The following is a 12330-nucleotide window of genomic DNA, read 5'->3' as shown; positions in this document are numbered from 1 at the left end:
ATAATTACGCAAATTTATGGATAGATCTTGAATTGTTCAACTATAGAAATACATTTTCTACTTTAGAAAAGGTTTGTAGATATAATTGAAAGTAATTTCTTTAAAAACGGGTTTAAGTTTTTATAATAATTTATATTACAGTTTAATCGTTTAAATATAATTTCAAAGAATGACAGTAAATTTTTCAGAAATAAAATTTGAAAATGAATAGTTTTTTATTTATAACGTTCAAAACTGAATGAAATATATTCTATTACTTAGTACATTTAAATTGGATTGGTAAGATTAAAACTTACAAATTTCTAATTTCTGAAAATGTAATTCAGAATACTTTTAAATGCATCAGTTTCTTTTTCTAATATATTTATAAACTTATATATATATATTATTTTTGGAGATAAATTAATATTGATAACTAAAAATAAATAATGTTGACAATGATATCTCACTCAAGAAATATAATTTACTCATTTATTTTTATTTTGCATGATTCTCACTCATAATATATTCTTTAGATTGTTGAAATATAAAAGCAACTTTATTATTTTCAAATTAATCTATTAAAATATATGAATTTGAATGGATTGTAAATTAGACATTTAAAACAATCATACATATGGTTTTATATAATATCATAAAATTTGTATAAAGATAATTAACATTAATATATTTATTAATATAGTGAAATTAGTATCTTTTAATATATTTGATTTTTAAGTAAATTGAACTTTAGCAGAAAACTATTTGGCTGAATCATATTGTTTATTAAATGTGTATTACTTGTCCCTAATTTTTATTTTATAATTAAAGATAATATTCATTTTAAAATGTACAATAATAAATACAATATTCATTTTAGAATTTACAACAATAAATACAATATTCATTTTATTAAAATTTCGTTGATTCAATATGATAATTGATAAACAATATTTATCATCTCACATTAAACTTTCTAAAACTAACAATAATGTTTGAAGTTAAAAATGTATCAAAAATTTTATCCTAAATAATTATGGTTAATGAATGTTTAGTTTATAAATTGCATAAAATTTTGGCTATAATTTTACAAAAGGATGTACTTAAAAATAATTTTTAATTAAAATAACTATTTTTAAAAAAGTATATATTTTTTTATTTTAGTAGATTAAAATAGTAATATTATACCAATTACTTATAAAAATGAATATTAGTTACTTATATAATTGAATTCATTATAGAAATCTATATTCTTAATTTATGAATTACTTAGTAGATAAAATTATTCTGCGTATTAAAGAAATTTTGAATAACAATAATAATAATATTAAATTTTTTTAATTTTTATTTTAGCAAATACTTAAATTTAATATTATCTTAAATAGTCTATTTTTAATGTATTACAATCTAGAGTAAATTATTGAAATTCGGCTATTTATACATCAGACCAAGATCGAAGATTCGTAAACCTTTTTACTCGTATTCCTGAGTTTTTATTAGTTTGTCTAAAAATATTAATCTCATGATGTTTCATTTATATTAATATTATAACTTGGTAGATTTTACTTAATAAGTATCATATAATCTTTGCGAAAACTACTGACAAATTAGTATAAAATATATAAAATATAAGTATCATTCTTTTACAATATTACATAATTAATTTTTTCTATCAATCCATTAATAATGAGTTCGATTTGATAAAATATATGAAGCACATATAGGATGACTGAATTTTAATTATGTTTTAACTTAAATTAATTTACAATTTATATTTATGAAATTAACTGAGTTCGATCAGATTCGGTAGATTAACTCACACAATTTAACTTCCAAATTCCTTAAATGAATTTGCAGCATTTTCGTCCCGACTCCTACCCGAAGTATCATAATTTAACATCATTTATATATTATTTTTTAATGTTTGTAATGGACAAGTAATATTTCTAACTCAAAAAACACTGACACATTAAGATACATATACTAAATATGTATAATGCAATTTTTTTAAATTTAATAATTAAAGCCTTTGTCTATTCATTTTATATAATAACAATATCAAGTATTTTACTGATCAACTATAATAATCAGTGCACTACCTTAAGAACGCATAATATTATATTGATGCTACATTATTAAAATATATTCAATTATAAAACAGTATGTAATTTATTTTAAAGTTATTAAATAAGCTTTCTAATGAACTAGATTCTAATAATGCTGGAGTACAATTGTGATTTGTTATTGAATAGAATATATTTTCGTTTAAAATTCATCCATGGGCTTCTAAAACTTTTGTTAAAGTTATAATAAAAATTATTTGGATTCATATATTTTTAAATGCAATACTACATGTTTTTAAAATATAAAACTATCTTTCATAAAAATACATTGCAAGATTTGCACATGTTAAATATATCTTTACCATTACCAAAACTATATTTCTTGATTATTTAAAATTCACAGGACTTATTAATTTCATTATTTTTTCTTGTAAGACTGAGTTTTATAAATGTTTACATCACGTATGATAAGAATTAAATAATGCTTCTTTAAAATTATTTTTAGAATTTTATAAATATTTAAGTAGAAAATTAATTAATAAAAATAATATGAAGAAGCTACTGTTAATGTAAATAGGATATAACAAATATACATATATATACATAGATATAAGTACTATAATTATTTATAGAAAAAAATCATAGAAACTTCTTAAAGTAATAATAATGCTAAGTCTGATTATTTCTAAAATTCGGCCTATATTTTTCAATTTTTTTCACATTTTCTTAAAAATGTCAGATAATATTTTTAAGATTATATATTTAAAAACTATAACATTAATCAATTTCATTATAAGACATCTGACTGTATATGTTATTATAATATACGTTTTTTTCTTTACTGTTAAAATAATTTAATTTCATAATGCTCTTTATAACTAACTTAACATAAAAATCAATTTTTCAAAGAAAAAAATTTTTTTTTAATCTAAAATATTGTATTTACTTTGTATTACTAAAACTATTATTAAATTTCAATTAGTTCTCTTACATTAGAGCTAGATAAATATTTTTTTCAGATTTTTAATAACCATGTACTTCTTTTTGACTATAAGATGATGTATTTCATACTTATTTAATTGATTTATATTATTACATTCAATAACACAAATTACTATTAATTGTTTTTTAAATATATTAATATAAAAATGAAAAAATAAATAAAAATGTAACTGTAATTGTATGTATATGATTTTTTTGACGACAAATATGGATAAATGATGAACTGCGTGTCTGTGCTTAATCACTTAATTAGGAATATACATAATCCTAAAATTATGTTTTCTAATTTAGAGGCTTCCAATAATTACTGCCTAAAAGGGTTTATTCAAGATATGAAAATTCAAATTAGAATGATAGTAATCATAGCATTAATAACCTGTATTGTACTCTCTAAACCTATGAAAAAGAATAAAAGACAGAATAAAAATCTTCCACTGAAACAAGAATCATGGAGAAAATTGCACCAGATGATTAGTCAAATTACCAGTGTAGCTAAAGCTGATAGGATCATAGTATCTGCAACTACACCAAAGCTTTGCTCCTGCAGTCGTGGCCTATGTTATTGCTGCTTACATATACGATTCAATTTTGTACAACATAAAGTTTGCACCAATATTAGTTATAATCCAGACGAATTCGAATTCACTGCTAAAGTAATGATTAATGACCAACTCTTGTATATGCGGACTATCTCTGGTATTTTTACAATTAATATTTTTTATAAATGACATTAACTTTAAAAAATCATGTGTTACAATAGCATTTCTATGAAACTCATAAAATTACATCAATTAACTGAACAAAATATTTATAATTTAATTAACATAATATTTATTAATTTTAATTTTCGTAAATAATAGTAATTTTATTTAAAAAAATATAAAAAAATAAAACCAAATGTTTTTATTTCTCGATAGGTTATTTATTTAAACAGGTTTAATAATCGTATTGATAATATGATCGTATGACTTAAAAAAAATCATACATTCATATTGATAAAGGTATCTATATACATTCGTAAATAGTTATCTTTTGATAATTTAACATTTAACATTTTAATTTAACATTTTAATTTTAATTTAACATTTTAATTTTAATTTAACATTTTAGTTTTAATTTAACATTTTAATTTTATTTTAACATTTTAATTTTAATTTAACATTTTAAAATCAATTACCGAATATGAATTTTTAGTTTATGAATAATTTTAACACTGGGGTTCGGAATTGAAGCATTTTTTGGAGTCCTTCAATTCTCGGAAATTCACCAAGCCTTCTATCCCTTGAATTCTTATAAACATTTAACAAGCAGAATTCTCGATTAATTCAAAGCTTAGATTCCCGAACGTCTGCAAGGCTGCATAGCCTTCATATAGCAACGTCGATTAAATTCTCGAATCTTCCAACTTTGGCACAGACTACATTACCATACTCCCTTTTATGAGTATGGTCGGCTCTTCTTGCTAACCTTTACAGCGTTAGCATAGTTGAGGTCTATGCTAAGATACCAAGCCATATTCCCCTTCAAGGAACATACAATATCCATTGCTATCCTCATAACGTCATCGACGACACCTTCACCATCATCAAGGAGCAACTACATCATTGTAATAGAAGAATTCCCCCCTCTCCCATAACATAGAACTACAATAATGTAATTGTTAATAAAACAAAATAAAGGATGTTCTAAACGAAGTTATACCCTGTAAATACTTACATCCCTTCCACTTATTATGTCCTTTCCTAAGCATCGTTAAGGTGGGCAACAAATAAACTGAACTATTGAACTTGGCAGTTAGAGCCACAAAATTAAATACATTTGATCCTTCGAACTGGATCAAATACATAAACATTCGAACACTGGGATAATTGCGACTTTAAGATTTAGAAGTCAATAAATTTTTAAACTATAAACTTACGTATTTAATAAATATTTTATTTATACTATAAATTTTATACTCTACAAAAATTGATTCATGAAGAGAATCTTAAATATCTACATATATGCATACTTCAGATAAATATTTCCATATACAATATATGGATAAGAAAAATATATAAAACATACTATAATTTAAATAAAATATTTTTTTTTTAATTTTTTTGTAACTTTAAATTAAATAAAATTTTAAAAAGAATTATAAGACTGTTAATCAGTTATTAATTCAAATAAAAAGAAAATATGTTTATAAAATATACTTTTATTTTACAATGTAGGAAAATAATATATTTAAATATTGTAAATATATTTTACTAAATTGTTCCAGGTAAAAATCCTAGACCTATATGTATATTTGTTCCAAGAATACCAGTGATTCGAGCTTGTATACAATTTTATAATATATATTTTCAAGGAAAAAATATTCATGCTTGTATTAATATTGTGGGTAAATATCAAGATATAACTCTGTTCAAAGTAAGTTACCCTATAAATTTATAAATGTAAAGTAGCCTGTCAATTTTCTAAAATTTACAATAGTTTCTTTGGTTACATCAATTGGTATTCTTGCTCTCTACTATTTAATTTGAGATATACACGAGTGTTTAATTTAATAAAATTTTATCCGATTCTAATTTAAGTACTTAGATTTTAAAAATATAAATAAAATATAGATAAATTAAAGAAAAATATTTTTAAAAGTACAATAGAATAAACAACGAAATGTTTTTAGTATATGCTATTAAATTAAATTCTATAAATATAATATAAAGAATTCAAGTTTGGAGCTTGTAAATATCGTATTAGATTATTTCTTAGAAATTTTAATTTTTTAACATATTCATAAATAACTTTTTTATATTTGTTTATATAAAAATAGTAAAATTTAAATTCATTAATATAGTATTGAGTATTCAAAAAATTTAAAGTATTTAAAAATTATTTCGAATTAATTTATAATTATACTTTGCAAGTTATATTTTCTAATTACTTTGTAAATATAATAAGAAAAATCTGGATATTAATACTATTTTAATATCATTATTAATTATTTTAATATTAATATTAAAAAATCAATTTCAACCATTAGGTTGGAATGGAATGCTTGAGATTCGGATTTAATGGGATAGCACTTGTAAAACCAGAAGATGGTGGTGGATTACATGAAGTAGAATTTCTTCTTGACAATACAAATGGCGAAGTAAATGATAATGTCGATTATGATGACTATTATAACAATAATACAGATGAAGATAATATTTTTAATTATTAAAAGAACAAAGTTTGCATGTTTTGGTTTTCGATTTTTTTTTCGTATTTTTTATTAGATAGTAATTTGATATACAATTTTTTAATTTAAATATTCATAATAATATTAAGTATAGTACACATCATTTTATTTCTAATAAAAAATATGCTTTTTATTCAATTACATAAACTTCCGTTGAATATTTGTAATAATTCCTAAATATAAATATATTTTCTATTATATTACTTATTAATAATGTATATAAAAATTATGAATTACTAATCCAAATTGTTGAACTATTCAAAAAATTGATATGTAATTTGAAAGCTGCAAATAAAAAAGAAAGCAAATTTCGCAAACTATTGTAAATATATATATATATAAAATGATTGTCTAAGTTAGACTAAAAAACTCTAAACTCTAAACTCTAACTAAAAAGGATTGAAGCAATTTCTAAAACCGCTGATTGTCGGCATCGCCGGCTTTTTAGATCTTAGATTTCTGTAAACACTTTGGAAAAGAATTTTCATATATTTGTTATGTTTTGGTTTCAAATGGCTCGCAATGTTTATATGTCTTCGAGTAATAACATCGCCCGAAATTCTCTCAAGTTATTATGCCTTGTTTTCTTCCGTCGAATTCTCGAAACTTCTAGATTTTTCTTTCTGCGCCTCATGTAATATTCCAGTGCAGCAACAACGATGCCTTATTGCCAGCTGAATAAGCCGCCGCGTGGATATATATCTCTTGCTGAACTTTTATTGCTGCGAACCTCTTTCCGTGACCCGACCGTAGGGAACCAACCACAGCGAACCGATCTAACAGAGAACCCTCTATGACAGGAAGCCATGACACTGGTCTCCGCTTGCCATCAGCAGGACCGCCATGAAACGATCGGTAATTTTCAACAGAGCCGCCACGGAACGATCAAGACTTCGGTTTTCATGCGCGTATTCAACAGGCTTACAATCTCATTCTGTATCTATCGGTCATGTGTTATTAGCACCAGTGCATTTTCAAATCCATCTAGTATCAGTTTAACCTACGACTACTAATTTTAGCAAATCAGCCTAATACGTGAATTGTCCCACCAGTAGTGCAAATAAAACATACACTCTCAGCAGTGCTAGAAAAGAAAAGGGGAACAAGAAACAGTGAAGCTATCAAAATTGTAATCAATAAAATGCGTCAGCCTAGTAGTCATTCAGCATGCCCTATCCGTAGTTCATAAGGTACATACATTTTATTATCTGTACAAACTAGTCACCCACACGCGAATTACGTTTCATATAAAGTCTGTCGAAATAGTCGACAGATGACGCAATACGTTTTCTTAGGCTAACAAGCCGGAGAACTTACGTCCACCCCCTTACAGTCGACAAAAGTGACGCAATATGCTCTCGCAGGCTAATAAGCACCCAATACATTAAATTACATTGTCAATGCCAGACTATAGTTTACCAAATAATCGACTATAACTACATTTTATCAAGTCCTTCCGAACTAGGAGGCTTATCATTTATTGTTTCTGCGTGTGACTAGCTTTCAACTACTCCCATCCTCACTAGAGGCATGATTTATTACGTGATAACTACCACAGAGACCTTAGGATCCTCTAAAGTTTGAGTATAGTTTACTCTTCCTGCTAAGCACTACTAATTACCGTTACCATCTTCCCATGCTTATCTCATGAGCATGGTTGACTACTGATGCAGATCCTTACAACATCAGCACACACCCAACATTCAACATCTTTTGCTAACATCAATAATAGCAACAATATCACGACAATATTACACAATAACAATATTACATAGAACAATATTACATATTGTAAATGTAATTGCTAATAAATTATATGTTACAGAAGTTTGCCCATAATACAACTCTATACAACCCTTCCACTTGACTCCTATTTAAGCATCTGCTAGAGCGGGCGGCAAATTAATAAAGCAATCGAAACAGTGGCAGTTCGAAGTATGGAAGGGGATGGCGTATTTATTCAATATTTAACACATTGCGTATCTTGTTTTTTTTTCTTTATTTATTTATAAACTATACAATAAATATGATTCTAAGATGGTGTTGAGAATCTGTTAGATTTTCCGTTCCTTTGTGGTTTTCACGTGGAAATAGCGTATACTGCAAGTCGAGGTTGGAAGTTGTAAAGCTCCGGGTCCTCTCGATGCAGTACGCTTGCTGCATTTACTAAACTGAGAAATGCAAGGGCATAAATCCTTGACACTCCTTGTATAGTGCCATGTATGACCTTTAATCAGGAATACAGCTCCGATCAGTGACGGCTTAGTGATTGAATCCAGGGAACAGACCCGAATACAGCGACGTTTAATACAGAAGTTTTAATGTCTAACCCACGTATGTAACGAGTGCGTAGGTGGTACGCTTCGTATTTAATATTCACTCTTGAAATGCAATCAGCACTCTTGACTGCTTAACTGTGGCGCACTTAAATTAGTTATAAATAATTTGGCTAATATTGGCTTACGATCTTATTCTTGCAGAGTCTGGCTGAATTATGTGTGTGTATTAGTAAAACTGATTGACTGGTATATAGCGGAGTTTAGTGGCTGTATGAGCAATAACTGATGACTGATTGATTGAGAAAATTACAGTGAGCACAGAAGCATGGTGAGCTACTCTTGAATATTCGCGTGGCGAACTACTCTTGAATATTCGCGTGGAAGCTTACAACGCTGGTAATAATGCATGGGCTTATTGATAGGCCGAAAGTTTTGATGACATCAGAAACTAAGCTCTAGAAGGACACTGCCTTGGAAGATTCGAGAATTAATCGATGTTGCTATGCGGAAACATTGTAGGACACTAGAAAATAAGGCGTAGATTATTCGAGAATTCGCAAAATCAATGTTTACAAACATAAGCGTCAGAGAGCTTGTACATTTCCCATTTTTAAATTCTTGGAAATTGCTCCAATCCCGAACAATGGTACATATTCAATTATTAAATGACCCGTAAATCTTCGAAATAAACAAGTAATTGGAAAAATAATGTTATACAATTCTCCATCATTTGTATTTTTTCCTAATTAAAGAATTTATGTAAATATAGGAAATATTAATTCTAATTTGTATGGTAGGGTTTTACATCTTTAAACTCCTTAATCAATATTTATCACTTTATTTAAAATCTATCTAGCTTTTCATATCAATATGTAGTGTTATAACTATTGTATAACATCTCTGTATATCCATTGTAATTTTGAAGATTATACTTTAGAAACATATGTAAGGCAGTATTTCAAAATTAGTTATTTATTTACCTTTTATGTAATACATAATCTGTACACTTAAATGATGTATTAATTTATGTATATATAGATTTAAAACTTAGCCCTTACATGACACATCTAATATCTATTTATTTTATATAACTATTATGATTTATAATAAACGTATTATAGAATATTTACACTTTGAGGTGTTCATAAAAATAGAACATTAATGTTTTTGTGTGTATAGCAGCATATCGAATGTCTTATCTATTACAACTATAAGAATGGTCCCCAGAAAGAAAATAATGATGTATAGAACTAATAGAATATTATCTGATACTTAAATTCTACATACAGATATATATCATAAATATATGAAAATCTTTTATTTAATATCTAATAATATATTGAGTTTATATAAATAATTATATATAATCATACATTTAAGTATTATATGTATTGAATAAAGATTCATATTTATATACATAAAATAAAACTCCAATTTAATTGATCTTTGTAGTTTAAATATTGAAAATGTCTATATAGTATGTTTTATTCTATTAAATTCTATTATATTATATAGCTGTGTGTACATACATATATATAAAATTATCACCATAAATCAATATGTATTTCTCAAATTTTAAAACAATATGTAAAAATAATCTATGAGCAAAAATAAAACATCCTTTTGGACAGACTATTTTAAACAAAGATAATGAATATAAAAATAAGTTAAAAAATAAAAATATCTTGCTTATTTCTAATTATACTCAATGTATGTATTGAATATGAATAAATTTACTTATAATAAATTTTGATTTATGCAATTATGAAAACAAGAAGTTATAATATTATATTGAAATCAAATAATATTAAAAAAAATATATAAATTAATTAAATATTTAATTAAAAAATATTGATTTGTAATTACAGATATTAAACCAATTTTTTTTTCCTTTTCTTACTATAATACTTCTGATTCACACATCTTTCAAAGTAAAAACAATTAGAAAAAAAGGATAATAATTTGCCCAGCACTAGCTTTATTTTAACTAATTACCAGAATAATTAAAAAATATATTAATTTATTATATAAAACTATTACGTATTGACATTTATTAACGAGAAATTAAGTTTTAATCTAATAAAAATATTTTAAATAATAGTTTTACCAGTTTTTGATAATTAAAAATTATTCTCTAAACTAAATTGTGTAACAGAATATGTTCTACAAATATTAAATATAATAACATCAATTTCCTAGTTACTCATTTCATATACTTCTAATTAGAAGATTAAATTGTAGAAAATAGCAAAGTTAATTAAAGAAATAGTTCAGTTATTTAAATTAATAATTGATTGAACACAATTATATTCATTACAATTTTATTTTATAAAATATTTAATATTTTATTTATAAAATTTCTACTTAAACAATGTCATAAATAAGTTTTGAAATAAAAGAAAGTAAATAAAATTTATATATTTATTTTTATGAAATCAGTTGCAAATATTTTCAATCTTTATTATATAATGCATTATATGCATTGGGTTTGTTAATTTATACAAAAATATTTCACACAATATTCAACATTACAATTTATATTTAATTTAAAATATTAACGCAATTATTTTTTTCTTTCAAATATCCATTTGTAAATTGGAGCACAATTTTTAGATCCAGAAGATATTTTTTTTGGTTTTCTTGTTTTTGTATTTTTTAAAGCATTTCTTACTTCTAATGTTTGTTGTACAATATTTAATTTTTGTTCACGATCTACCCGTTTAGATAATGTTTTGTAAGCCATATGTTTTTGTTGTTCAATTATTTTAAGTGTGTAATCATTAAAATCAGATAATTTCATTATCTCTAAATTATCCAGCTTTGGTCTATTTATTCTTCTATTCAATAAAGTAGAATGTGTATTGAGTTTTGTAATTACATTAAAATTCCTTAATTCATTTTTATCAATAAAAAAAATATGTTTATTTTTAGTTTTATTTACTGCATCAATTATATGTAAATTATTATGGAGATTATCAATTTTTCTAGTATCCAATATACATTTATAATTAACATATTTTATATCTTGTGTTTGAATTAATTTAATTTGCTCATCAGAATATTTTTCATCTCCTTCATTTACAGAAGTTATACTATTTTCCTTTTTAGAATTTATCATATGAAAATAGAATTCATCAGGATTCTTATTGAGAACTCTTTTTTTTAATAATTTTAAAGCATTGTATTTTTTATTATAATCTTTTGCTCTTATAATATAATCTTGTTTCTTTTCTAAAAAACCTAAATGATTACGAAATTGTGGTTGATGACGTTCTTTGTGAGTATTTTGGTTTAATTTAGCAGTATTATTCCATGACATTTTTATTAGAAATGTATCTAGAAGAATTAAATTACAAAAAATTAAATTCCTTATATGCAACTAAATAAAAAGAAATACACTACAATTATAGGCTTTGAAGAATACAATTTATACATTTTGACTAAATATTTATTAGTAAAATTTAATAAATTTACCTGTGTAATAACTTTATAAAAACTTTTATAAAAATTACAACTTATATAATCAAATAAGATAATATAGTACAAAAAAATTTATAATGTTAAATTCGAAAAAAATCTTAGGCTATAAAGAATATAAAATGGTACTTAAACATGATTATATCTAGTTATGTCGTAGCATTGAAACTAGAGTATAACGGTAGAATGTATAGTGATCCATTTTACGCATGCTCGATATCTTTTATAAATACTCATAATTTGAATATGGAGCTTCACATGGCTGTTCAAATAAAAATTAATAATAACAATATAACACTAG

At 24.4% G+C, this 12330-nt stretch overlaps 2 protein-coding genes across 2 annotated transcripts; one reads left to right on the top strand and one right to left on the bottom strand.

The window, feature by feature from the left end:
* Positions 1 to 3442: 3442 nt before the first annotated feature.
* LOC105361723 (uncharacterized) lies at positions 3443 to 6255 on the top strand. The gene is made up of 3 exons (XM_011498974.1): positions 3443 to 3740; positions 5311 to 5459; positions 6073 to 6255. Exons 1-3 carry the CDS (start codon positions 3443 to 3445, stop codon positions 6253 to 6255), a joined length of 630 nt encoding a protein of 209 aa, XP_011497276.1.
* Positions 6256 to 11072: 4817 nt separating this feature from the next.
* Positions 11073 to 11911, bottom strand: LOC105361573 (probable U3 small nucleolar RNA-associated protein 11). The gene has a single exon (XM_011498799.1). The coding sequence runs from the start codon at positions 11869 to 11871 to the stop codon at positions 11116 to 11118; it is 756 nt and encodes a 251-aa protein (XP_011497101.1). The 5' UTR covers positions 11872 to 11911; the 3' UTR covers positions 11073 to 11115.
* Between the last annotated feature and the right edge of the window lie 419 nt (positions 11912 to 12330).

This window comes from Ceratosolen solmsi, unplaced genomic scaffold (assembly GCF_000503995.2).
Source record: "Ceratosolen solmsi marchali unplaced genomic scaffold, CerSol_1.0 scaffold30, whole genome shotgun sequence".
In the NCBI taxonomy this organism is placed as follows: domain Eukaryota; kingdom Metazoa; phylum Arthropoda; class Insecta; order Hymenoptera; family Agaonidae; genus Ceratosolen; species Ceratosolen solmsi.
Note: the sequence above shows the minus strand (reverse complement) of the source record. Positions and strands in the feature narration are given on the sequence as shown.